At 46.6% G+C, this 22,586-nt stretch overlaps 9 protein-coding genes across 9 annotated transcripts; 3 read left to right on the top strand and 6 right to left on the bottom strand.

Moving 5' to 3' along the window:
* Positions 1 to 492: 492 nt before the first annotated feature.
* On the bottom strand, positions 493 to 4,914 carry F4817DRAFT_351847 (acetyl-CoA synthetase-like protein). The gene is made up of 6 exons (XM_049305139.1): positions 4,708 to 4,914; positions 4,464 to 4,654; positions 4,094 to 4,360; positions 3,626 to 3,864; positions 3,402 to 3,564; positions 493 to 3,343 (listed from the first exon to the last, which is right to left on the bottom strand). The coding sequence occupies exons 2-6, from the start codon at positions 4,497 to 4,499 to the stop codon at positions 875 to 877; spliced, it is 3,174 nt and encodes a 1,057-aa protein (XP_049154585.1). The 5' UTR covers positions 4,500 to 4,654; positions 4,708 to 4,914; the 3' UTR covers positions 493 to 874.
* Positions 4,915 to 6,527: 1,613 nt separating this feature from the next.
* F4817DRAFT_320421 (composite domain of metallo-dependent hydrolase) lies at positions 6,528 to 8,119 on the bottom strand (the record flags this gene model as incomplete). The annotated part of the gene is made up of 2 exons (XM_049301187.1): positions 6,528 to 7,260; positions 7,389 to 8,119. The coding sequence occupies 2 exons, from the start codon at positions 8,117 to 8,119 to the stop codon at positions 6,528 to 6,530; spliced, it is 1,464 nt and encodes a 487-aa protein (XP_049154584.1).
* A 462-nt stretch (positions 8,120 to 8,581) lies between these two features.
* On the top strand, positions 8,582 to 9,586 carry F4817DRAFT_368939 (NAD(P)-binding protein; the record flags this gene model as incomplete). Its single annotated transcript, XM_049307292.1, has 2 exons — positions 8,582 to 9,239; positions 9,288 to 9,586. 2 exons carry the CDS (start codon positions 8,582 to 8,584, stop codon positions 9,584 to 9,586), a joined length of 957 nt encoding a protein of 318 aa, XP_049154583.1.
* Positions 9,587 to 9,955: 369 nt separating this feature from the next.
* Positions 9,956 to 11,241, bottom strand: F4817DRAFT_277817 (alpha/beta-hydrolase). Its single transcript, XM_049299513.1, has 2 exons — positions 10,720 to 11,241; positions 9,956 to 10,658 (listed from the first exon to the last, which is right to left on the bottom strand). The coding sequence occupies exons 1-2, from the start codon at positions 10,967 to 10,969 to the stop codon at positions 10,099 to 10,101; spliced, it is 810 nt and encodes a 269-aa protein (XP_049154582.1). The 5' UTR covers positions 10,970 to 11,241; the 3' UTR covers positions 9,956 to 10,098.
* A 119-nt stretch (positions 11,242 to 11,360) lies between these two features.
* F4817DRAFT_277808 (uncharacterized protein) lies at positions 11,361 to 12,556 on the bottom strand. Its single transcript, XM_049299512.1, has 2 exons — positions 12,059 to 12,556; positions 11,361 to 12,007 (listed from the first exon to the last, which is right to left on the bottom strand). The coding sequence occupies exons 1-2, from the start codon at positions 12,188 to 12,190 to the stop codon at positions 11,462 to 11,464; spliced, it is 678 nt and encodes a 225-aa protein (XP_049154581.1). The 5' UTR covers positions 12,191 to 12,556; the 3' UTR covers positions 11,361 to 11,461.
* A 450-nt stretch (positions 12,557 to 13,006) lies between these two features.
* Positions 13,007 to 13,744, top strand: F4817DRAFT_277780 (uncharacterized protein). Its single transcript, XM_049299511.1, has 4 exons — positions 13,007 to 13,119; positions 13,167 to 13,253; positions 13,315 to 13,450; positions 13,510 to 13,744. The coding sequence occupies exons 1-4, from the start codon at positions 13,101 to 13,103 to the stop codon at positions 13,577 to 13,579; spliced, it is 312 nt and encodes a 103-aa protein (XP_049154580.1). The 5' UTR covers positions 13,007 to 13,100; the 3' UTR covers positions 13,580 to 13,744.
* A 255-nt stretch (positions 13,745 to 13,999) lies between these two features.
* F4817DRAFT_361955 (fungal-specific transcription factor domain-containing protein) lies at positions 14,000 to 16,186 on the top strand (the record flags this gene model as incomplete). The annotated part of the gene is made up of 3 exons (XM_049306466.1): positions 14,000 to 14,052; positions 14,106 to 14,623; positions 14,673 to 16,186. The coding sequence occupies 3 exons, from the start codon at positions 14,000 to 14,002 to the stop codon at positions 16,184 to 16,186; spliced, it is 2,085 nt and encodes a 694-aa protein (XP_049154579.1).
* Positions 16,187 to 16,661: 475 nt separating this feature from the next.
* F4817DRAFT_351839 (uncharacterized protein) lies at positions 16,662 to 20,314 on the bottom strand. The gene is made up of 3 exons (XM_049305138.1): positions 18,047 to 20,314; positions 17,482 to 17,991; positions 16,662 to 17,426 (listed from the first exon to the last, which is right to left on the bottom strand). The coding sequence occupies exons 1-3, from the start codon at positions 19,767 to 19,769 to the stop codon at positions 16,864 to 16,866; spliced, it is 2,796 nt and encodes a 931-aa protein (XP_049154578.1). The 5' UTR covers positions 19,770 to 20,314; the 3' UTR covers positions 16,662 to 16,863.
* On the bottom strand, positions 19,916 to 21,128 carry F4817DRAFT_277774 (uncharacterized protein). Its single transcript, XM_049299510.1, has 2 exons — positions 20,483 to 21,128; positions 19,916 to 20,139 (listed from the first exon to the last, which is right to left on the bottom strand). Exons 1-2 carry the CDS (start codon positions 20,999 to 21,001, stop codon positions 20,062 to 20,064), a joined length of 597 nt encoding a protein of 198 aa, XP_049154577.1. The 5' UTR covers positions 21,002 to 21,128; the 3' UTR covers positions 19,916 to 20,061.
* Positions 21,129 to 22,586: the final 1,458 nt, after the last annotated feature.

Raw genomic sequence — 22,586 nt, 5'->3', positions numbered from 1 at the left:
AGGGCTAACAGGGGCGAAATCATCGCTGGGGGGACGGCGGCGACGACATGATAATGGCTATATAAAAACGGACCAACCATGTAGCTAATATCTACTGGGAGTAGCTGTCGTACTGCTTGCCATCGAGTCCATCCATAGGCTTAATCGGTAACAGGCTGTTCTATAGATGGAACGCTTCGTCACTAAGACATAAAGATGCTTGTTCAAGTATGTGACTACGATGTTACTGCTATAAGAGCTCAAGTCGGAGAAACTGGTTACGTTTTTAAGTAATTATTGCTTTGGATCTCTACAATGCGTTATATGTAAAAGGGGTATAGACGGCAAGGCACCGAGTGTTATTTGTGAAGCTTCTCTACATATCTCAGGGGTAGCTTGGGTCATAAGAAGTTGAATCACTTGGTCCCTCATCGGTGACGGAGAAAGCACATTCTAGGCACTCGAAATAAAACACAATTGCCTAGGTGGATGGGCAAATATCTGATGTATCCTGTAAGGTTGTATTTTGGCATTAATGGAAGACGTCTTAAGGAAACATGAATAGACTTCATAAAGACAAGTCCATAATAAGACTCAAAAGGGGCGTCGACTTGAATAAAAATCAGAAGATGAGTTGGCTTTAACCAGGCAGTTATTTTTGTATTTGGAATAAGCCTAGAGTTCGAAAGACATGACTCTCCTTTTCTAAGAATACTATGGCCACCTATGTTTTGTAGTTTATTATTTGATCCTTGTGAAAACAGTGCACATAGCTCTAGCTTTCCCCGAGATGTATTCATTGTGACCTCCAACCACTAGCTGCTGGTTAACGATTCTTAAAGTATTATGGTATCTTTTTCTAGGCAACGAATTATAACACTTAACGGAATAATTCCTATGCCTCCAACCACTCATTGATCCACTTACGCATCAATTTATCGCCCACAGGAGGCATATCATGAAGGGTTTGACTTGCAGCTAGAGCCCGCTCGATCGCCATTGGTTGTGCCGGCACAGCTTCATGAGCCCATAATCCATTATGGTAAAAGTCCAGTAGCTTAATAGCTGGATTTGACTTAACTGCGTTGGCCATGCCTGGGATATCTCCCTCTGATACAACCGCCGCACTCTCTTCTAGACGGCTGAACCAAGTTGACGGCTGTACAACCTCAAGTTTCTTGCCAAGGCGCGTCTCAACATCCTCCAATATCACTGGTAATAGTTTATCCCACGCTACTGTGTTCGGGTTGCGTAGATTAAATACGACAGCACTAGAGCCTGCCCCTTCGGGGTTGGGGGATACAGCAAGGTCTGTCACGACATCAGCCAGCAGATCCGAAGGCATCCAGTCGACCTCGGAGAATTGGGGTCCTAGGTCACTGGGCAAACAGCCAAGGTATAAGGAGCTGATAACAAGACTCGGGAGCCACTCGGAGGGATTCCACAGGCCGGGATAGTGGGCGGCACCGCCGACTTGGCCGACCCGCGCAATCGTAACGGGAATACCCAAGTGCTTAGAAGCAGTATTACAGAGGTGCTCAGATATAAATTTGCTCCGGGAATATCCGTTGGCAGCAGGGCTATCGAGGGGCTCTAGTACGGCTTCAGGGGCCGCCCCGGAATCAACTACCCGCCCTGCTATAGCGCCTATTGACGAGATGAAGACAATACGCATTGACCGTGGTGCCGATGCCGCCGAGAGCGCAAACAGGTTTACTAGTCCAGCCAGATGCGGTCGAAAAGCTTGTAATCCCAAGTTGAAGTTCACTGGCCAAGCGTTGTGGATAACGAGTCCAACTCGAGAACGCAATTCGTTGTACGTTCCCTCGTCAACACCAAGAGAAGGATTGCTTAAATCTGTCTGTATGAAAGTTACTCGATCATCAAAATCCACCGTTAATCCGGTCGCCGCGAAACGATGGGACTGTATCTCGCGGCCACCCCCTTGGCTACGATTGAGGCAGAATATGTGTCCAATTCCAGGTCGATCGAGTAACGCTCGCAGTGTATATGTCCCCAGAGTACCAGTGGAGCCTGTTAAAATCACGTCGATTGGCTCTGTAGGACTTGATGCTGGTAACTTGGGTACTGGAATCTGCTGAACAAGTTCGCGATAGGTGGCTAGTAAAGAGCCCATGAGGTCGTGGTCATTGGGCGTACTGCTTTGATTCAGAAGCGCCGACGTCAGTTGGGGAATGGTAGGATTTTGGTATACTGTGGACAGGCCAATTCCAGGCCGACGAAGGGCACGTCGCAATGCACGCGTGAGCTGAAGTGCCTGCAATGAATCCATACCCTGGTCAAAGAAACTGGTCGAGTCATCTATCCCTTGCCAGCCTGTGACAGTAGAAACAGCGTTTCGTATAAGGGGCGCAATGTCGCCGTCAATTGCACCATATGGCGCTTCATCAGTTTCGTCTTCTAGAGCTACATCTATATCTGCATATAACTTGTCGATCTCAGCCGCGTACTGAGCGATGCTGGCAGACCGTTGGATAGTACCCTTCCCAGCGCGAATTAGCGGGCGGTCTGATGCTATGAGGATCAACGCCTTTTCCACGCGCGCATGAGCTGGCGCATCTTGGTTAGCCTCCTCTACACTGGGCCAGATGCGTTCAATTAACGCAGCTTGGTCCGCTGTATCCAGGGGTTTGACGACTGGCTCAATCAACAAGGCTGCCTGGAATCGCTGTGAACCAATTACCAAGACACCACTTAGCTCGGGATTTCTAGCGAGGACATGTTGCTCCATTGAAATCGGGTTCGTCTTTTCGCCATTTAAGAATACTATAATGTCGTCGGCACGAGCGCGCCATCGCCAAGCGTCTGGTACGGTCGGGTGAGGTTCAAAAAGATCGCGGGTACGATACTCCTCGAGCTTCTTTTGGCTTATAATTCCAAAGGCTGTCTGTGTATCTGAGAGAGCTTCATCGCGTCGTATAATCAACTCATAATTGTTGCTCGTAACTTCGTCAAAAACTGCACCGGTACATGGATGGAAGCGAATACAACGCCAGTCCAGCGGTCCTAGTTCGACTGGTAGCAATTGCTGTGGTATACCAACCTCGGAAGCACCCCATTGACAATGTAGCCTAACCTTTGTTGCGATACGGTCCCCGATTTCTTGGGGTAGGTCACCTCCCATATAGAGAATCAGCTCAAGATGGTTTGCACAGTAATCTAGCAGTTCGGGATTCTGAGCTAGTTCGGCTATCACTGATGGTACGAGTACTGCTACATCTGCCGGTGCCTGCTTGAGAGCTTCTACAAGCCCCTGAGCGGTCACAATGGCCGTAGCTGCTGGTGCAATCACAATATTGCCAAATGGAATGGCATTGAACAGGTATTGTGCCAAACCAGCTCCCTGGAAGTGTCAGTTTGATAGTAAAAGGTAAGGATTCATCTCGACATGGTCTACTTACGTGGAACGGAGGCAATGTTGCTATTACTCTCTTGCCATGGTAGAAGCTATCAATCGAGGTCATCCCCTCAGGGGGCCCACAACCATTGGAATTACACTCCCGTGCTAAAGTTTCATAAGTCCATATCAGGGGCTTCGGCAAACCGGTTGATCCGGAACTGTGACTAAAAGAAGTCAAAATTAAGCGTTATATGTCTTCAAACGAGATGCTTGCCCAAGACGTACATGATGAGGGCTGGGTCCCAGCGGACTTGCTCGAGGGTTTTATTAAAGAAGAAGTGCGGATATGGCCTCTCTAAGAGCTCCTCTACGCTAGGAATAGAAAACCGACGTGGTTTGACGGCTTCAATAATAGAGGGGACGGATGGTGGCGTTGGGTCCGTCGTCACAAGAGTCCGGCACTTCAAAGAGTCGAAAAGACTACGGTGTGCTGCGGGACTATTGCGCGGCGATGTAAGAAAAAGCTATATATTTATTAGCGTAATATACCCCAGAAGTCCCATCTATTAGGCACTGGATATTTCTGGTTTCCAGGCCCTGTCTTCATGAATTAAGATATTAAACAGTTATGATAACTTTTAGGTCTATAAATAGAAAATGAGATTTAATAATGATTCATATGTGGCATTATGGTGTTGATAGGGGACGTGGAAGTAGCTAGTATTTTGGCTTTAACTTGCAAGAGAATCTTACTACATAACCCGATTTCATCGAGGCTAACGCGAGCGCTGTAAGTCGCACGTCGTTGGGGCCGATATAAGTTAGGGCTTCGTGATGAGAGCTGGGCCCAAGTTGCTCAGTAAGCCACCAGGCTAAGCCATTTATGATATTAGCTAGCTGTGTGTAGGTAACAGCACGAAATCCGGCATCATAGGAATCGGGCGCGACGGGCCACAAGCCATAGATAGCTTCGGGTCTCTCCCGAGCTAGCCGGTCAACGACGTGAGGCAGCAAGTCATTCTATGAATAATAACAGGATCAGTGACTATTCTATAAACTGAGAAGTCTAGATAGCCGAGGAACAATGAATCTTCTATTCAAAGAATATAATGTTCTCACTCACCTGCCACTGGGCAACACGGGCGTGATCGTTAATCATTAGGATTAGAAGATGCGAGATCGTATTGTAAATGAAGATTTATAGGGAGAAGATACATGGAGTAGCAAGAGGGGAGGAGAAGTCAGGAAGAATTCAGATACAGATGTAAGCATATACCACACCAAAGGAGAAACACTCCCAGACTTGGCCCACCGCTTATAACAATTGTTAGTTGTCAATTATCATTGATACAACGGGCATAACACACCTAGTGCTGACAAGATTTGGAGATTTACTACTCTGCTAGGTTAATCGTTACCCACTATCCTATCGTATAATCGGCCAGCCATCTTTTAGAAATCCGGTCGAGTTACGTGTCGTAACAAATTAGGCGTCGTTCAATATCACGTCAAATGGACACTTGCATCCTTATATTGGAATAGATGCAAAAAGAGTATTGTTGGATAAATTGATCTATTGAACTAACTAAAAAAATGAAATATTATTATTTTTTTTTTTTACAAACACTCAGGATGAATCCGAATGTCTGAATGACACGTGACGAGCAGTCACGTGTTGAGATGTACTAAGGTACATCTCACAAGTATAATATTTGCATTTATGCTGAAAGGTATACATTGATGGGTAGGCTTGACTTCGACCCCTAATATATAATAAGACAAAAGTGTCCGTGCACCTCCCCCTATTTTCCATATAAACACGTACACTTATAGTACTAGTTACTTGATTTGCCTTCTCTTCCATGAGACATATTTAGTTATTTAATACTTATCGATGTAAACTTTTCAATTGGTATTTAAAATAAGGATAAATACGAGTAAACATAATAAAATTCTAAAGGGTTAAGCCAAACGTTATATTGTACCTGCATTATATGTAAGATTGTAAATATACCAGGTACCCAGATATATTTTCGATAAAGCAGCTTCCGACTAAGAACCCGCGTATGTGGCAGCATGTTGATCTATTTATATCGAAGTTATTTAATATAAAAATGGACGCGCGCGGCATTAATCAACTATATTCAGCCCTGGCCAATTGTTCGTTCGCACTGCCAGCTACATGTGCGCCATCTTCATGTTGTGTTATGTCTATGTCTCACTTGGAACCCTACAAACCCGAGTACAAAGTCATAAGCTCACCCCTTAACGTAAAACAGGTACCTAGCAACCTATTTTAAGGCGAATTATTAGCTACCTAGGTATGTTATAAGGCACAAACTCGACCAAGCCTAGTTTCAAATATACAACATCCAATTCCTTAAAGCTATAAAAAGCCCCTTCACTCATAGTATTCAAGAAATGCAAATTATTGTTTCATTGACTACGAGACTTGACGATATGAAAAACCCAACAATGAATAGCCTCGGCGAGTTAATATCTCATCAAAACGCTTTCACGGGTTGGAAGAAAGTGGCTAGGTTAAACTGCATTGTACTGGGATGTATGTCCGTGATTCTGATATCCTTTTTGATCATAGCAGTTTTGCGGGCTGGAGGCGTTCAAAAGGCACTATTTTTCTACCAAGGGGATTTCGATGGGAATAACGTTTCGAGAATCAACATAGCTCTCCACTTATTCATCAATGTCCTCTGAACACTTATGGTAAGTCTCTTCTTCGTAGCCGTTATTAACCTCTAGATCAATTTCTACTAATCGTTGGACTTTCAGTAAGTGATGTTTATCCCCCTTGTCTAAGTTAGATTGATGGCCTACCGCTCTGGACGTGTCAGGATTCTAGATGAGACATCTAGAACAAAGGATCTGTTCAATATGTATAAACGAAAGACCCTCATAGTTAGTTTAGAGTTCCTTACGGAACAACGAAGTTGTTTCCATGCTGTTTCGTTCCACCTCGTGACAGAATGACTCTAAGGACGAAGGTTCAGTCGCATTCTCCAATAAATGGTGCATATGTCGTTTGAGAAATGATCACCGATGAATATATATAACTAACACCCGTTTCAACGCCCTAGTAAGATGCCAATTTGATGCGTAGGGCCCAAACTAGATTACATATATAAACCGTAGTACCCTATGTGTCAAGATCCTGCTACTCCCAATTCCTTTAAATGGCTAAGTTGGAACCAACCCCGGATTTATCCGGAGTGCTACCTATCACGATGCCCTGTGGACCATTCTCAATGTCAATCACGTTTTTGTGGACGTGTCCGTTTATCACTATAGTGTGTAGTCTGGAAGCGTCCTGGAAGAGTTCGATATCCTCCAACGGGTTCCCGTCAACTAGGATGACATCGGCATAGTATCCAGGCAATACCTTCCCCAAGTCATCTGGGTAGCCCATAAGCTCTCCTCCTAGGGCCGTCGCGGCAATAAGGGATTCCTTAGGTGTATACCCGAATAGGTTAACGAAATGGGCAAGGTCCTTTGCGTAGGTTCCATGGGGTGCCCAGGCAAATCCGTAATCACCTCCAGGAAGAATCTTAACTCCGCGTCTCTTGAGCTCCTTCATAGCTTTGTTTGCAGTTTCGACTTCGTGGACTAGACCCCTTTTCTTGGCCATCTCGGGTGTGAGGCCGTAAGGAATCGCGTCGCCTGTGCAGCTAAGCAGGGGAAAGTTGATAGCTGGCGCCACGTAGACCCTATCCTTGAGCGCCTCGAGCATATCGAGCCCTTCGGCGTCGACGTAGCTGGCGTGGTAGATCATGTCGACACCAGCTAGACACGACAGCTTCACTGAAGCTGCAGACCTAGCATGAGTGCATACACGCTTACCCCTGTGGTGGGCCTCTTCAACAGCCGCCTTAGTCTCAGCTAGAGTATAATATGTCTCCTCGCTCCTATTTACGCGATGATTAGCAAAACTCTTTGATACGACTTATATCAGGAATTCCCATTAAAGAAAATAGAATAAGTTCAACATCCGTCCAATCAACATAGGAAAATATTTATTTCGCAAGATACATACCCCATAGTCTCATGCGTATAGTCTCCTGTCATACTCAGCTTAATATTGTCGGCGCCAAGTTCGATAGATTTGCGCACGACCTGACGCATGGCGTCAGGACCATCTGCGAATTGACTGATACTTGGGATGATCGCGCCGCCTGTCGTCGTTATCTCCTGACAATTGGCTAGGGAGCGAGGACCTGGAATTAGGCCGGATTTGATGGCCTGCTTGACAACAATATCGAGACGGGGTCGTGCGGAAGCTGCTCCGAAACACATCGTGTACCCATAGTCCAGGTATGTCTTTGCCGACTGTGCTGTCTGTATCACATGCTCTTCTAGTGGCGTTCTGGTTAATCCGTCTAAAGTCGGCGAGTTGTTCCAGCTAAAGTGGGTATGGGAGTCAACAAGACCGGACATGAGGGTCTTCTTACCCTTCCCGTCGACAACTAAGGTATCGGAATCAGGGGTTGCATCAACTTTTCCAACTGCCCTGATTCTTTCCCCTTCGATAAGAACATTACCTAGATAGGGGTCCGCACCAGTGGAGTCGAAGATGTTGACGTTCTTGAACAAAATCTTGGCCTTATCACCATCTTTGTGATTGTCTATAGTGATATCGGCAGGTGTTGGCTTATAGAATGGTAGCCCATTTATGGGACTAACTTCTGCGGTCGGGTCAACCCAGTGACCCTCAGAGACAGCCTCAAGACGGCCATTGAGCTTTTTGCTGATATCTGCGGATGCCATTGTTAAACTCAAAAATGACGATATATATAGTTCCGGGATAAATAGGGGCAATAGAGAAACTTCAAGGGCAATATTAAGCTGAATAGACCCACTGCTAAACGTGGAATAGTCCTGTCAATTTCAACTAACTACATCCTAAGTTAAGGCACCATATATATGTAGATTCATTGCGTCCTTGCCGTGGAGATCGTTTGGAGAGATCGTGGAGTATTTCCATATTGTCCGGGAAGTTGCCGCAAGGTTGCCACACTTTCTTACGCTGACCTACACTCTTCGGAGAGTTGCCGTATTTGGAGGTATCAATACCTCCTATTCATGGTGGGGCTTTGAGAATCATACAACATGAACTAGGTATAAGACCGCATACAAGATGGCATTTCGGCATTGTTCGGTATTCTCTCTATTTTCATCAACCAATATTCTACGTACCTCTCTGTTTACTTCAGTTCTCTTATAGGAAAGATGGCTGATTCTCAAAACTCTACGATCCTGTCGTTTGGCTTTGTCGGCCTTGGGAATATGGGCTCTGTGATGAGCTTAAACCTGGCCGGCTATGCCCAAAAACAAGGATTCCCAAAGGTCAAGCTATGGAATCGTTCTCGCGGCAAAGCCGAGGAGCTTGCTGGACGGGGCTTCTTTGAAGTAGCAGATACGCTGGAGAACATAACAAAGGACTGCAACATCATCCATGCTTGCCTTGCAAACGACGATGTTGCTCTGTCAGTTTACCGCCAAATTCTAGGCGCTGCAAAACCAGGTCTTATCCTTGTGGACCATTCGACATTGTATCCAACCACATCCTCAACATTATACGCTGAAGCCGAAGCGAAGGGCTCGAGTTTCCTGTCTTGTCCAGTCTTTGGCCCACCCGCCGTAGCTGCAAGCGCGGGGCTTTTGGTCGTATTATCTGGCCATGAGAAAGCCAGGACTACATTGAAGGAGTACATCGTGCCGGCAATAGGAAAGGCCATTATTGACTGTGGTGATAGCACAAGAAAAGGTGCACTTCTCAAGATTCTAGGGAATAACTGTATTCTCGGTACAATTGAGCTCATGTCAGAGAGTTTCACTCTAGCCGAGAAAACAGGATTTGACGCCGCCTTGTTTTACGAGTTCATACGTAAGTGGAAAATGTAGCAAATACGAAGCTAAGCTAACATATTGTCAGAACAATGGTTTCCCGCTCCAGCTTGGGTGAACTATGGGAAGAAGATTCGGGACGGGGCTTTTAGTGGTACGACGGGATTCACTATACCTGGCGGGATGAAAGACGCTGCATATATACGACAGTTAGGTGCTGAAACATCTACGCCAACTCCTCTTATTGATCAGGCATGGAACCATCTTACCACCGCTAAGGCTCTGGGTGGTGAAAGTTTGGATTGGAGTTCATGTGCCGCTGGAATGCGAGTTACGGCAGGCCTACCACCATTCAAGGGCGAAGATTTCAGTTTGAGTAAGAAGTAGGAAACGGGGCTTTGTGCATTTAGGTAGTCTTGCATGCATTATATAGATAGAGATCAGCCGTGTATACATAAACAAGTATTCTCGCTACCTGATAAGCTCGAAATGTGGTTGAGAATCAAGAAAAGGGTTGGTTTGGCTAATCAATGACTATTTCTATCTTCTCAGCGTTTCCGCCGGTAGTTTAGTCGCCTTGTATACGCTGCTACCTCCTATTAGCTAGCCGGAGAATGGACTTTGTGGTTCTGTATCATGGATTCCATGGTACATCACAAAGAAGGTCCTATTAACGGGGATAAATAAGAGGTACCTAATATGTATAGGGTACGTTGAGACTAGACGCACTCGGTGATACTAACCAAAGTAGACATCCCATAGTAAATACAAGAGATTTAAACAGCATAACTAACATAGTATCAACTAGGCATACTATTTTATAACTATCTACCTCTCCACTACCAATGCCCAGGCGCACTGTAACTAAAGCAACTACATCATCTGTAGGCTAGAGAACACTACGCAATATTTTTAGCAGCCGAAATGATCGCCTTAATAGACGCATCTGTACTCTCCAGTACATGCCAATGACCTGTATCCTTGAATACCATCTGCTTGGCGTTCGATCCAATATCCTTCACTATATCTGCTCCCGCCGTGGCTGTAGATACCTTGTCTTCGTCTCCAGTTAGAACAAGAACATTAGCCTTGATTTGTTTCCAAGCAGGCGCCGAACTTCCTGCCAGAGCATCCAAGGCCAAAGCATATCCTTCCGGATTCTGTCTCGTAAGCATTTCTCTGGCTAGTGCTACCTCCCCTTTCCGGTTGATCAATGACTTGGGTGAGAATGCATTTGACACTACCAAATCAGCAACTGCCCCAATTCCCTCACTTCGAACTGTAGCGGAGCGGGTGGCAAGTGCTTTCTGGCCAGCCTCAGGAGGCGGTCTGACGGGGCCGAAGGCTACAACCCCCTTTACAATATCCGGGTGCTTCGCTGCAAGATGAAAACTGATGAGCCCGCCGAATGAGTGGCCCACAACCAGAATATCTTTTAACCCCAAGTAGCCAATGATAGCTGATTTTCATATTAGAATATGATACGGACTTAGTATATTCGGAGAGAGAATAAGCCTTACCCTCGCAGTCTGCTACGTATGACTCGATACTAGTACTCTGTGGTACGGAACTCCGACCATGGCCGGCCCAGTCGAAGCGAACTAGATCGAAATCCTGCAAGCTAGAAACCAGCGGTTGGAAGGCATTCGTGGTCCCTCCAAACCCGTGGATGAACAGAATAGTCCTAGATCCACTAGTGCCCTCCCGTTCGTAGAAAAGTTTAACAGAGTCTCGAGGTATGTAACCGGACGACTTAATTTGGGAGGCCATGTTTCAACGTAGGATTGAGGTATGGTGATGGTTTTTGGGTAGTAACTTTGTACTATGAGAAAGATGACCTCCTTTATACACGATCTTACGATCATACCAAATTATATGATAGTCTGCAGTTCGTCTTCAAGGCGCCTGAAGGCCCGTACGGCAAGTTGCCGGGTGCTCGCACAGTGAATCCCGGCACTGGGCATGGTTTCTGGTACAATTCGCAAGTACTTGCCTCCGCAATAGGTCTGGGGGGAGGGAGATCATTACGACATGAATTCTTGGGGTTAAAGTGTGGAGAACGTGTACCTATGTCATAGTGATACCTCACATTGGAACGACTGAATTTTCATAGAGTTTTGGGGCTAACCGAGTATTTCTAATAAGATGAAAGTGTAAAACACGTGAATATATTACTACTAACTTCCTAAGTGATACTACATTCATATTCGGTAAGCTATAGAGCGTAAAATGAAACCAAATATTCAGTTGCTTTTCCGTACACTAATCAAAATTATCGAACAAAGCCACAATGTAGGCACTATACTCCTTAATGGCTGCAATCGCCACTGCTTCTGCTTCAGGCCCCGTAATAGAAACCCAAGGCGCCCTAATAATCTTCTTATGGGACTGGCGAATATCTGCCTGGCCTGTCGTGAGCCTTCGCGTTTTTTCAACAAGAATGGTGCTCCCCTCAATCCTCAGGGATATCTCCTTTTGCTCTGACGCCCCAAAAACAGCGGAGAATGATACATCTTTTGCGCTGGACTTTCCCTGAAATTCCTGCAACTCCGAGGGCACGCTATACGAAGGTGTCGTGGCTGATGCTTGCCAGAGCTCTTGGCCGATGAGTTGCGACCTTAAAGTCGTCCATCCCACGAGAACTAGGTTGCATGGAAGAGACACTTCAGAAAGAAGAGAGAATACGCGAAAGGCGCTTATGAAGGATGATTCAGAAAGGCCACCGTCTAGTGGGAAAGCAATAGCAATAGGCGCGATATCTGTATCCTGTTTGCGTTGAGTGATGTAATTGTTTCCTAAACTATCTTCCTATGAAGCTGGTTAGATGGTGTGGGTTAGAAATAGATATTTGCTACTCACGAAGAAATGAAGAGACTGCGATGTGGCATATGATCTGAGTGCTTCCCTAAAAGGGGTATTGAGTGATGCTGGTGATTCATGGGGACCGGCATAAGTCTTCTGAAGATTCGTAAGAGTATCAACGTCTGCCATTATCTAAAGAGTACCGTTCGTTGATTTGGAGAAGGCCTGATGGTTAGGCGGATGAGCTACTATTCCTAACGCGAATATCCATCTCTTATCATATCATTCAAATAAGAGACTGGATCAAATATGCAAGGAGATAAGTTACTAGCTTGCAAATACGAGCGGCAATCCGGTAGGATGCCGGGCACAGGGGCTCCCAAAGTATCGGGAACTCTGTAACATACGAGTTTATTTAATAATCGCTACTTCCGTGCGGGTAGATGCCCGTGGCGATATTCGCGGCCCTACATGACGGACACTTTTACTATGGCGGCGACCTTACTGTAACCCCCATGGCGGGAATTGATGCATGCGCGGGAACATGCCGGGGTGGTGGGACATCCTGGACCCCTGAACATCTTATGTCGTTCATGTTGCTTCAACTTGTTGCTGACTTAGAATCTAACCAGACGAGCATGCTATTATACGACAAATGGAGAAATGGCTACGTTAGATCTACGTTGAGTCGACAGTATATTACTATATGACGCATTGAGACGTGCAGCATTTCTTCTCCGAGGATGACCACGATATGCCGGTATCCTACTCTTCGCCGATTCGGGGTTAACGCGGGGCCGAGTGTTCGGATCTTACCGGAGCGTCAATCAATTATTATTTACATACTTCGGGGAAGCAGGATCGACTGGATACTATCCCTGATGCAGCTTGGTACCTTATTGGCCTTCTGAAGCCGAAAAGGGTCAACTATAGCTATGGCTGCTAGGTGCGATTTCATTATCCTCGAAATTCCGAGCGCTACGATGGCTGGATTCCGCCATAGGTAGTAACAAGATCAATTTATAAGCCCATGTTTCCTCCATGATTAGATATATTCTTCTCTACAATACTCAATCACGACAGAAATCTTCGCAAAGTCATGCCTTTATACCACATAGGTAATGCCATTGTTCTCGGGGAGTGCCAGCGATACTAACACCTGTAGTACTGTTCCGGCTAAAGCCGTCAACGCCGGTGGAAAGCTTGAATGAATTCAAAAGGAGAGCCGCGGCAATGGTATCGCAGGTTCCTGGTACGTAGCCATTATTAGGTTCACACCACTCTTTTAAGCTTACAGCCATATATTATATTAGGCCTCTTAAGGATAGACATTAATAGCCCATGGCCTGACACGGCACATAGAAGTAGAGGCTACAACATGGGTCTCGTGGCTGTCTTGGAGAAAGCGGAGGACATAGCGGGCTACGCAACTCATCCAGCCCACCTATAGTACGTTTTACTCCCATCACTTTAGGAAAGTCCGCATTTAACTAACACGGGCCGCATAGTACCCATGAACTTCGTAATGAGATCTGCGAGGATGACACTCTTGCATATGACCTGGAATTCCCGGCTTGATGAGTCTATTTCGAATAGATCAGAAGAGTACGATATGTCTACGGTCAGATTATCTCATTATTCTACTTCTACATGTGCATTCAACCCCACCTGGCCCGTAGACACTTGGTGACCAAAGCATCTTGGACATGGATCAATATTATTGTCCGCCTCTCCAATTAGTTTCGGAAGCAGAGGAGTAATTGCCGTATAGACCCCTCTACATTTTAACTCCACCCTGTATCTAACTTCTCGGACGTATATCCATATCCTACAAGAGAATAAAATCTCATCTCCTAGACTTCACCGAATTCTTGTGAATTATTGAGTGAAATAGCAAATTCATAACAAATGATGCGACAACCCAATTCTAGACCAGCACGGAAATATGGGTTTGCTTGCTCAAATTGTAGGAGGCGCAAAGCCAGATGTAACGGTGCTATGCCAACCTGTCAGAAGTGTCTTTCAAACGGTGAAACCTGCTCGTACGACAAGTAAGCATTATATCAACACCAATAGAAAGAGACGAGTACTCATGATTTCTTAGGGCCCCCTCGATAGCTTATGCGGTATCATTGCAAAACGAATTGCAAGCATATAAAAACAGGATCGAGGAACTGAGGCGGGTAAAAGACAAAGATCGGGATGCTCTCCTAGATGAGCCTATTAGAACAATAAATCCAAATGAAGGGAGATCCCGTGCATTTCGAAGCCCTCCTGATATCCAGAGTCCTCGGCGGGAAGACAGTGTTACTGTTGAAAGTACAGATGATGCCGCTGATATGGCTTCTGTTGGTACGGACGGGCGAGTCAACTTCTATGGGAAGACTAGTTTATACCACATAGATCCTAAACACTTCGAAGAAAGTAGCCCAACGGACAGTCACGAAGACAGCACCGGAACTTATATTAATGATATGGCGACTATGCCTTCGATATTAGAATTCCACGACACAGCCTCACTTCTGGCGGAAATACCTCACGGCCTCCTGAATGATCTCCTTGATACATATTGGTGTTACCCACACCACTTTCATTGTGTATTATGCAAGCCTCTATTTTTACGTTAGTATGTTCCTATAGGCTTCTTTCCAAAATTCTAACCGATATATAGGAGATCTTTACTGTTCGGGGTCATACGTTACCCCTTTTCTGCTATGCACCGTACTTGCGCAAGCTGCTCGGTATTCCACACGCCGAGACGCCACGGAAGTTGGGCAAACTTTTGCTACTCGAGCTTTACAGCTACTTCCCAGCGATATCGACAAGGGTAGCTCCATTCCTACTATCCAAGGTCTACTTATACTCTCTGCGCGAGAGTGTGCTTGCGGGCGCGTATCCCAAGGCTGGTTGTATTCTGGAACGGCGTTTAGAATGATGCGCGACCTTGGGATAGACGTTTCGCCCAAGAAGCTCGGACACTTGGCGAAACAATTCACTGACGAGGAGCTCGCTGTGCGGAAACAGGTCTTCTGGAGCTGCTATACATGGGATAAAACTATGAGTGTATGTCTGGGCCGAGCACCAGCTGTACACTATTCCGTAGAACTTCCTACTCGGGACACATTATTACACGGACACGATGCAGACGACGAAGTATGGCCGCCGGTGACAACATATAATTCATTTGTCGACGGTCTGGTGGAACAGAAATCCCTGAGCAGTACACGTTTTGCCGCATACTGTGAGCTCAGCGTCCTCATTGAGAATATTCTCGACACTTTATACTCCCGGCCACATAGTGGGAGACAAGACCACCTTCTGACGTATCTCGATTCGACCCTACAGCGGCTACAGTCTTGGGCAGACCAGCTCCCCCCAGAAATCTTCATCAAAGAAACTACCTCTACGGCAATAGTGTCCCCCCCCTTACACATCTTGCTCTTAAACCTAACATACCAAGCAGCCACGATACTCCTATGCCGACCATATCGAACATTGCAACAAATTGCAAAGGAGAGATGTACCAAGGCAGCCAAAATGACAGATACCTTACTCATGTTGCACGTCAAGCGTTTCGGTTTCCGATACATAACGTATCTAGAGACATATACGCTATTCGTCGCCTGTACCGTAAACGTGCTCGATTTCACCGAAAACGAAACCTCTACCGGAGATCCAGTGTTGGCTCGAGAGGCCAATGCCAGACTTCACTTCGGGCTCGAAATTCTCAGGCAGGCAAATAGCACACCAGCAGCCGCCCGCTGCGCCTCGACTATCTGTCAGTTATTCAACAAGCAAAAGGCGTCAATACTGAACGGGGCCGGGGGCCCGCGACAAGACACATCGCAGACAATCGCTAGTCCTTCTCCCAGGGGCTTGGAAATCGGCTCCAACGCCCAGACATTCATGCCCACACCCGCCTCCTCAGCAACCGCCGTATCTTTCCCAGCAACATCTCAGCCACCCCTTACGGTTGCTGAAGGGAGCTATATCGATTCCATAGTAGCTGCTGGGATTCCATATGTGCAAGATGAGAATCAGGGTCACGCACTAGAATCACCTATTCCTGTCGAAACGCCACTTCGATGGTTGCCCGAGAACGTGCAGGATGACGGAAGCTGGATGTTAATGACCGATACTAATTTTAATGGGGATTTCAACTTCTCGCCTATGGTAGATTTATAATAATATAGCCACTGGTTCTGAAAATACAAGATAAAGGGTGCCTAGTCCTCCATTTATACTACCATGCAAATAATATTTGGAAACGAATAATAGATCTTATATAGGGGGCCAGCTAAGTGGTGCTGGCTTCCCGTGCCCTGTAACTATCAGCGATAATCATAGCACAGCATAGCTTACACCTGTGAAAGGCAATTTTAGTTGACCAGGATGGATCTATAGTTTAGGGCATTTAAAGCCCCCCTTCCGAAGTTTGACGATTAATATGACCTATAAATGAAATATATATGTCCAACATAGTACGGAGGGAAAAAGGGGGGGAAGGGGGAGAGGGGGTAAAACATCGGTAGCCTTTTACGCTCAAATTCCCCGTCAAATTCGCAAGGCGCCATTTGGTGAAATACAAAAACTCCAAGAGTGAAACTCATTGTTTATTAATAGCGTAAAGAGCTGGGTATCTCGAAAATGTACCTAATACAAAAAAAAACCACAGCAGCCTATGCCTATGCGTGCCATTTGTCATACATATCCGCTTCATAACCCGAATTTTTTGTGCAATGCTGTAATTTTAAACCGCGCTACCAAAACCGCTCCATACCCCGGAAACCATAACCTTGTATGGGACTGGATACTGTTTTCTCGTACTCTTTTCATTGATGTTTTTTATTCCGATGCTTTATTTACTGGACTCGAATAATGACTTTCCACCCTAGAGCCCCTGCTTCTCTTATGGCGCAAGATAAACAGCCCCGCCTACGGCGGCTAATAATTGCGTTCCAGCCCTTCTCGGCGCACAGGGCGCGGACAAGGATCTCGAGGTCGGACCCGAATTGCCTCCTACGCGTTCCGAGTCGCATCTTGGCTTCGGGACTAGAGCTTGGCGGGTCGATCCGCTCGATCTTGCTGCGGGATGATGCTGCTGTACTTGGCCGCCTCTCCAGCTCTAGTGAACTAGATATCCGTAGTGGTGGCATATTAGTGGCTTCCATACCAAATGACGATGAGAGCGAAGACATGCGGGAGAGTGAAGGCATGTCTGGCGATTGTGGTGGCGCAAAACCCGTTACACAGTCAATTACCAGGAATCGGGGAAGTCTGTTGGAGATAGGGGTCGAGGAGTGACTTCTTGAATGACCTTTAACTGGTATTTTGCATAATAGTTCCTCTAGACTCGCGGAAGGATGGTTGATAAGATCTGTGAGATGGATCGCCGTATAATGATAAAATCGATGGAGCGGATGGCCTGGCACGTGTTAGTAAACTGCAGTAAGGGAGGCGTGATGCAGGGATATACAAACCTGTAATGTGTGCCGCGCTAGAAGACTTGCCATTGAAATTATGACCTCCGACGTCGATTTGCTGGATAGTAGGGCTAGTGGGGGATTTAAAATACTTTACATAACTGGAGGCGACGCAAGGATGCGCAGTAACAAAGTAGACGTCATTGGAAAGCTTGAAGCTGTGATACTCTTCTCTTTCAAGCGTGTCGTGAGATATTGTAAACGCTACAGACGCAGGGTAAGTCTGAATTTCTGCGCCCTCTCCCTTGTTGGAATCTGAAAACGAGTGAAAATTCTTATCTTCGGTAGGTGTTGTGCTTCCGTTGTCTACCGGGGTGTTTAAATTTAACGATTTAAGCTCTATTCTGATATTCGAGGGAGGCGGATTGGGGTATGCATTTTCATACGGGATTATAAAGTCGGCGGGCAGTACGCTCGAAGGGTCGGCATCGCCAAGAACATCGGACTCGCGTTCGATAGTTGTTTTACCCCATATTCTAGCTTTCCTTCCTGTTCGAGCGAGATCGACTGTAATGGTAAGTACCTAGCTTGAACTAGATTGAATAGAAATCAGCGGGCTTACCTGGAATTGCATCAACTGCAATGTTTACCCAACCCTCGTCGAGCCCTCGAGGAGTTACGTCGCTCGATATCCAGCCCATACACTCTGCCGCACCCTGTCCAGCAGCCAATACACGGCCCACGATGCAAGCTGTGCTCCAGAAACTCTTTCCGCTGTAGACAAAACCACCACAGAGATTTGCCAGTGGACCAAGCCTTGCCAATACATTTTCATCAACCTCTAGTAAAGCCGACATAAGATAGTGCGATAAGACTTCACCCGGCAGGATTAAACCGGATACATATGACTTCGAAAGCCATCCGGACACGTGCAACGCAGCTTCAATCTTCCTCCGCCTAGCCGGTTGCTTTCTGTCACGCACCGATGATGCACCATCAGAAAAGTATGAAGAGCGGCGGGAATCATAATCCTGGGGAGGCGTAGTAACGGGGGTTGCTTTATCCAACGCCATAGCCTTCTCGGATAATTTTGTGCCAGAAAGTTGTATGTCTGGCCAGCGTAGCTTTCGCGCGAAGTGTATTAACCCGTAAACCTGCCTTTCATTGTATTTTCCCTGTATTGCGTACACATGCTCAGACTGAGAGTTGTGACGATTCTGACTGTGGTCAACATGATGCGCCCCGTACATGTGCTCATGTTTGAGATTCATCCTGCTCGTCAGCGAAGAGAGCCATCCTTTAGGTGTGGATGGTTCGGAGTGATTCACTTGTTGCTTTTTAACCCTGATATTTTCCAGCCACGATCGGGCCAGAATCAAGGACCATCGAACAGAGACATTTGCCTCCTTTTCAAATCTGTGTACCTCAGACGCCTTGAGATTCTGGCCTATACCGCATTCATCGCCCTCTGTGATGGCATCTAATCGAATAAGGAGTTCGCAGGCAAGAAGAATTTGAAGCAGCAACCAATATCGCTCCTCACTTCGATCTTGCGCGTCGTTTCCCTCATTGATAGATGCCCCGTCTAAGATCTCATCATCCAAGGGGAAGGCCCACAAAATTTGGCCAAGACGGATCCTCCATTCGACGCGGGAGAAGTCGGTCCAGGCATTCGGCGCCGCCAGTACCTTTACTAAGGCATGAATTTGCACAGCCAAGCTGTAAGGGTCTTTTAGGTCAATAACCCTAGTTGGTGGATAGAGAACTTTAGCGAATAACTCATTGTAAAGCTCCTGAGATTTTATCCGGACACCCCTTCGCTCTGCCTGATACCTCTCCTCCAATTTGATTAGCTGTTCCATGATGTCTGAATCATCCAGATGCCGCAAGCCATCCTTGGAGGTTATCAGCCTCCGACGCTGCTCGACAATGACATGACCCTTGGATCCCAGGCTGTCGAAACCATACTGCTCCTCTTGCAGGGAGTCGGCAACAGAAATTTCCAAAGCAGCTTGATAACCGATAGTTCCTTTCTCTAAACCCTGCATGCTAAGCATGTTTGGCCGTTCCTGGCATCTTGCATTAAAGTGAGGCCGCTTCTTGCTGGACGGTGACTCTACGGATAGGGGGTCCCGGAGAATGATCCGGGGTCCAGCAGTGATGCAACCCCAGGCATTGTCTCCGATCTGGACATGGTCAGTTAAGTCTCTGATGCCTAACTCATCATTCCAGGGGAAGGCCACGGATGGGTGCGGGGCACCGGTGCCGTGGCCTTGAGACCGAGCGAAGAATTGCGGAGCTCCGGAGAATAGCTTCTCGATCTCGGTATCGGTCAATGCTGCCATGATGCGATTTAGTTTCAACACAGGCTTGCGAGGCCTGCCATCGACTTTATCTATAGCACCCGGAGGAGGCGGAGATGGGAGCGGCTTATTAGAGTTGACGGGCACACGAGGAGATAATGGTGGTCTCTCAGAGGATGGCCGTGCACTCGAAATCTGCTGATATACGAGCGGTGTTAGTGATAAATAAACCCCGAAAAAGCTCCTTATAGGCAGTGATGGTTATAGGAGATGTTGAGCACGTGAGAAGTATCTAGAACTGTAGAAACCGATATAATAAATTCAGCTGTGTGAACTACTTAGTTCCATCTACCTGAACAATTAAAAAACACAAAAACAAGAAGGTTCGAAAAGAAAACAGCGCATGCAGGGTCTAGGTAGAAACATCAGCTGAGGTCATAAGACAAGCAGTTTAGGGGTCGCGGTCTTATCCAACAACTATGCGCTTTCCCCCCCTCATTGAAACTGAAATGGCATTGTATGTATGTACAATACTTGTACCGGGGCTTGGCAGGGGATTGACTCGTACGTGCGCATCTGGCAATTACCATTGCAGCTGCATCGTTAACGAATTGCCCCAGAATCTCCAGCAGTTAGAGTAACTACCAGTTGGCGGACACGTGCCCTGACAAGGATACCTAACAAGGATAGTGTGGAGGGAAAAGGGTAGGGGCGGTAAGGGTTGCTGTAAAAGGAAATTATGGTAGGTACAGTACCGTTGTTGCTGCTGTGTTGGCCTTTGATTTCTCCGCACTGAATGTACTTGTACTTCTGCCTGTAGTCGTAGCCGGCGTGTTCGTAGTCATACGTGTAGTTGGAGTTGCATCCGCGACGGCCGCGCTTGTGCGTGTGTTTGGACCTGAACCCGAACCTGCGCCTGAAGCGTTTTCTGCATATCCACTCCGTCGCCGCGGTCCTTCACCTTTACTCATCCCGACACCTTTAATCACTCCGCGGATGCCCTTTTGCAACTTATTCCGTATTCGCGCCTGAGGGGTCTTACGGCTCTGCTCTTTTGGCCGTCGTACGAACTCTCGAATTCGAGCATATTTAGATGAACGTTTCTGCCGGTTGCCATCGTTTGGTTCCTTAGCGTCGGTAATGAAGATTAGTGCTGGGGGTTTAAACACAGCTAGCGATGGCACCCTCATGAATGAGTCGTGTGCGCTTTTCCGTTTGTTTAAGTTTAGAGCGTCGAACACAACGTCCGACGGTATGTTGCGCGAAAAGACCATTGTGGTTTCAGAACTGATCTGTCGTACTGGTTATAAGTGTGCCATGAGAACAACCGCCAAGCCATCCAGTCGATATCAAAATGAGGTTGGACCAAGGATATTAAGTTCGAGTGATGCTAAAAGCCAGTCGACAAGATCGTCTATATTACGGTCTTCCCGATATGCTAGAAGACGATGATAGGCGCACCTAATGCCAGATGTAAATTTCAGATTACACAATTATGGGAAATCAGGCTGGGCGGCCACACGGCCATATTAAAACCAACCGCAATGCCAGACATCCGATCTATCTTTGTATACACCAGGGCCAGTAGTATGAATGATGCCACGAATAGCTAAGCTTATGTTCAAAGTGCCGAACGTCACAATACATGGTAGATGGATTCGGGCTATGGGGTGCTTGGTGTTTGTACCCATGCAAGCAAAGCCGCGATAGCTACCTGGATGGATGAGCAAGATAATCAGCCGGTAAGCTAACTATCCTGTACATTTTTGGGTTGTTTCAAATCACCTTCACTAGGTACCTCCTCATAGGCTTCGGAGGTCGAATGTGCAGGGGATATTTCGTCTACCGATTTGGTAGTTTGAAATTCACCCCCATCAAGAATTATTGGTGCTCTAGTTCCTAACGCCAGCAAATATTATGCGTCTTATTCCGATAGATGTGGACTTTTCTCATATGTAACAGCCGCACACCGACATTATCTCACGCTATATACCATCCACGTTCTAGCTAAGGCTCACTTGCAGTTTCAGCCTTCATGCCTGACGTGGCTCGCGTGGGTGGCCATCTGGATAGATCCACTAGATCTTTCGCTTCGTACCACCCGTGCGGTCCGCGATTCCACCTCTAGAAGCAGAAACATGGGACCACCCCTACTAAGCCGATTCCGTCTAAGCCGCTCACCAAGTACGAACCCTCTCTATCGGATTTTCTGTACAAGATTAGAACGCGTTTCGTCATCATTGTTGTCAAAAGTTCTTATTTACGACAATGAAACAATGTCAGCCTTACGGTGTATCCTTACCACCTTCGAATTATCCTTCAAATTATTACCGAAGCGTCTTTCACTAGAATCCCGAGCAGTGCCGTACAAGTTATATAGCACTTTAATTTTAATGTAGATAGCCTTTCCCCTCCAACTTTTCAACCTAATATATCGGAACATTTCTGTTTAATTTATATGGGACGCGCTGACTGAACCTCAGCCGAAAAATGGAAACTGATCCTTGCTTCCATAGAAGGTTCCCAGATCAATTATTCGCATACGATGGTGCAACGCTGAATCCTGAGGCGCCGTTCCATACGACGCCCAATGGTGCATTGTTGGATTACCTATATCGTATACTATGTACCCACCCGCTCAATTGTCCTGTTACAATTTGAGAATGACTATAAGTCAATTATCCTGACCTTGTAGGATTCTCAATCACATCCGTAGGGCGTCCAGGTATGTCATCCTACCGTAGCCCAGTTCGGCTCCGACTGCAGTATTCTAGAATCGCTCCAAGGGTAATGACTGCGGCGATCAGTTACAGCTGACGACGATCATAGAGCTTCCCGCTTGGTCCGGAACTAATATTT

The sequence above is a fragment of the Daldinia loculata genome (genome assembly GCF_022478755.1).
Source record: "Daldinia loculata strain CBS 113971 unplaced genomic scaffold F4817scaffold_79, whole genome shotgun sequence".
In the NCBI taxonomy this organism is placed as follows: Eukaryota; Fungi; Ascomycota; class Sordariomycetes; order Xylariales; family Hypoxylaceae; genus Daldinia; species Daldinia loculata.
The sequence above is the reverse complement of the archived record's forward strand: the minus strand, read 5'-3'. Positions and strand labels throughout refer to the sequence as shown.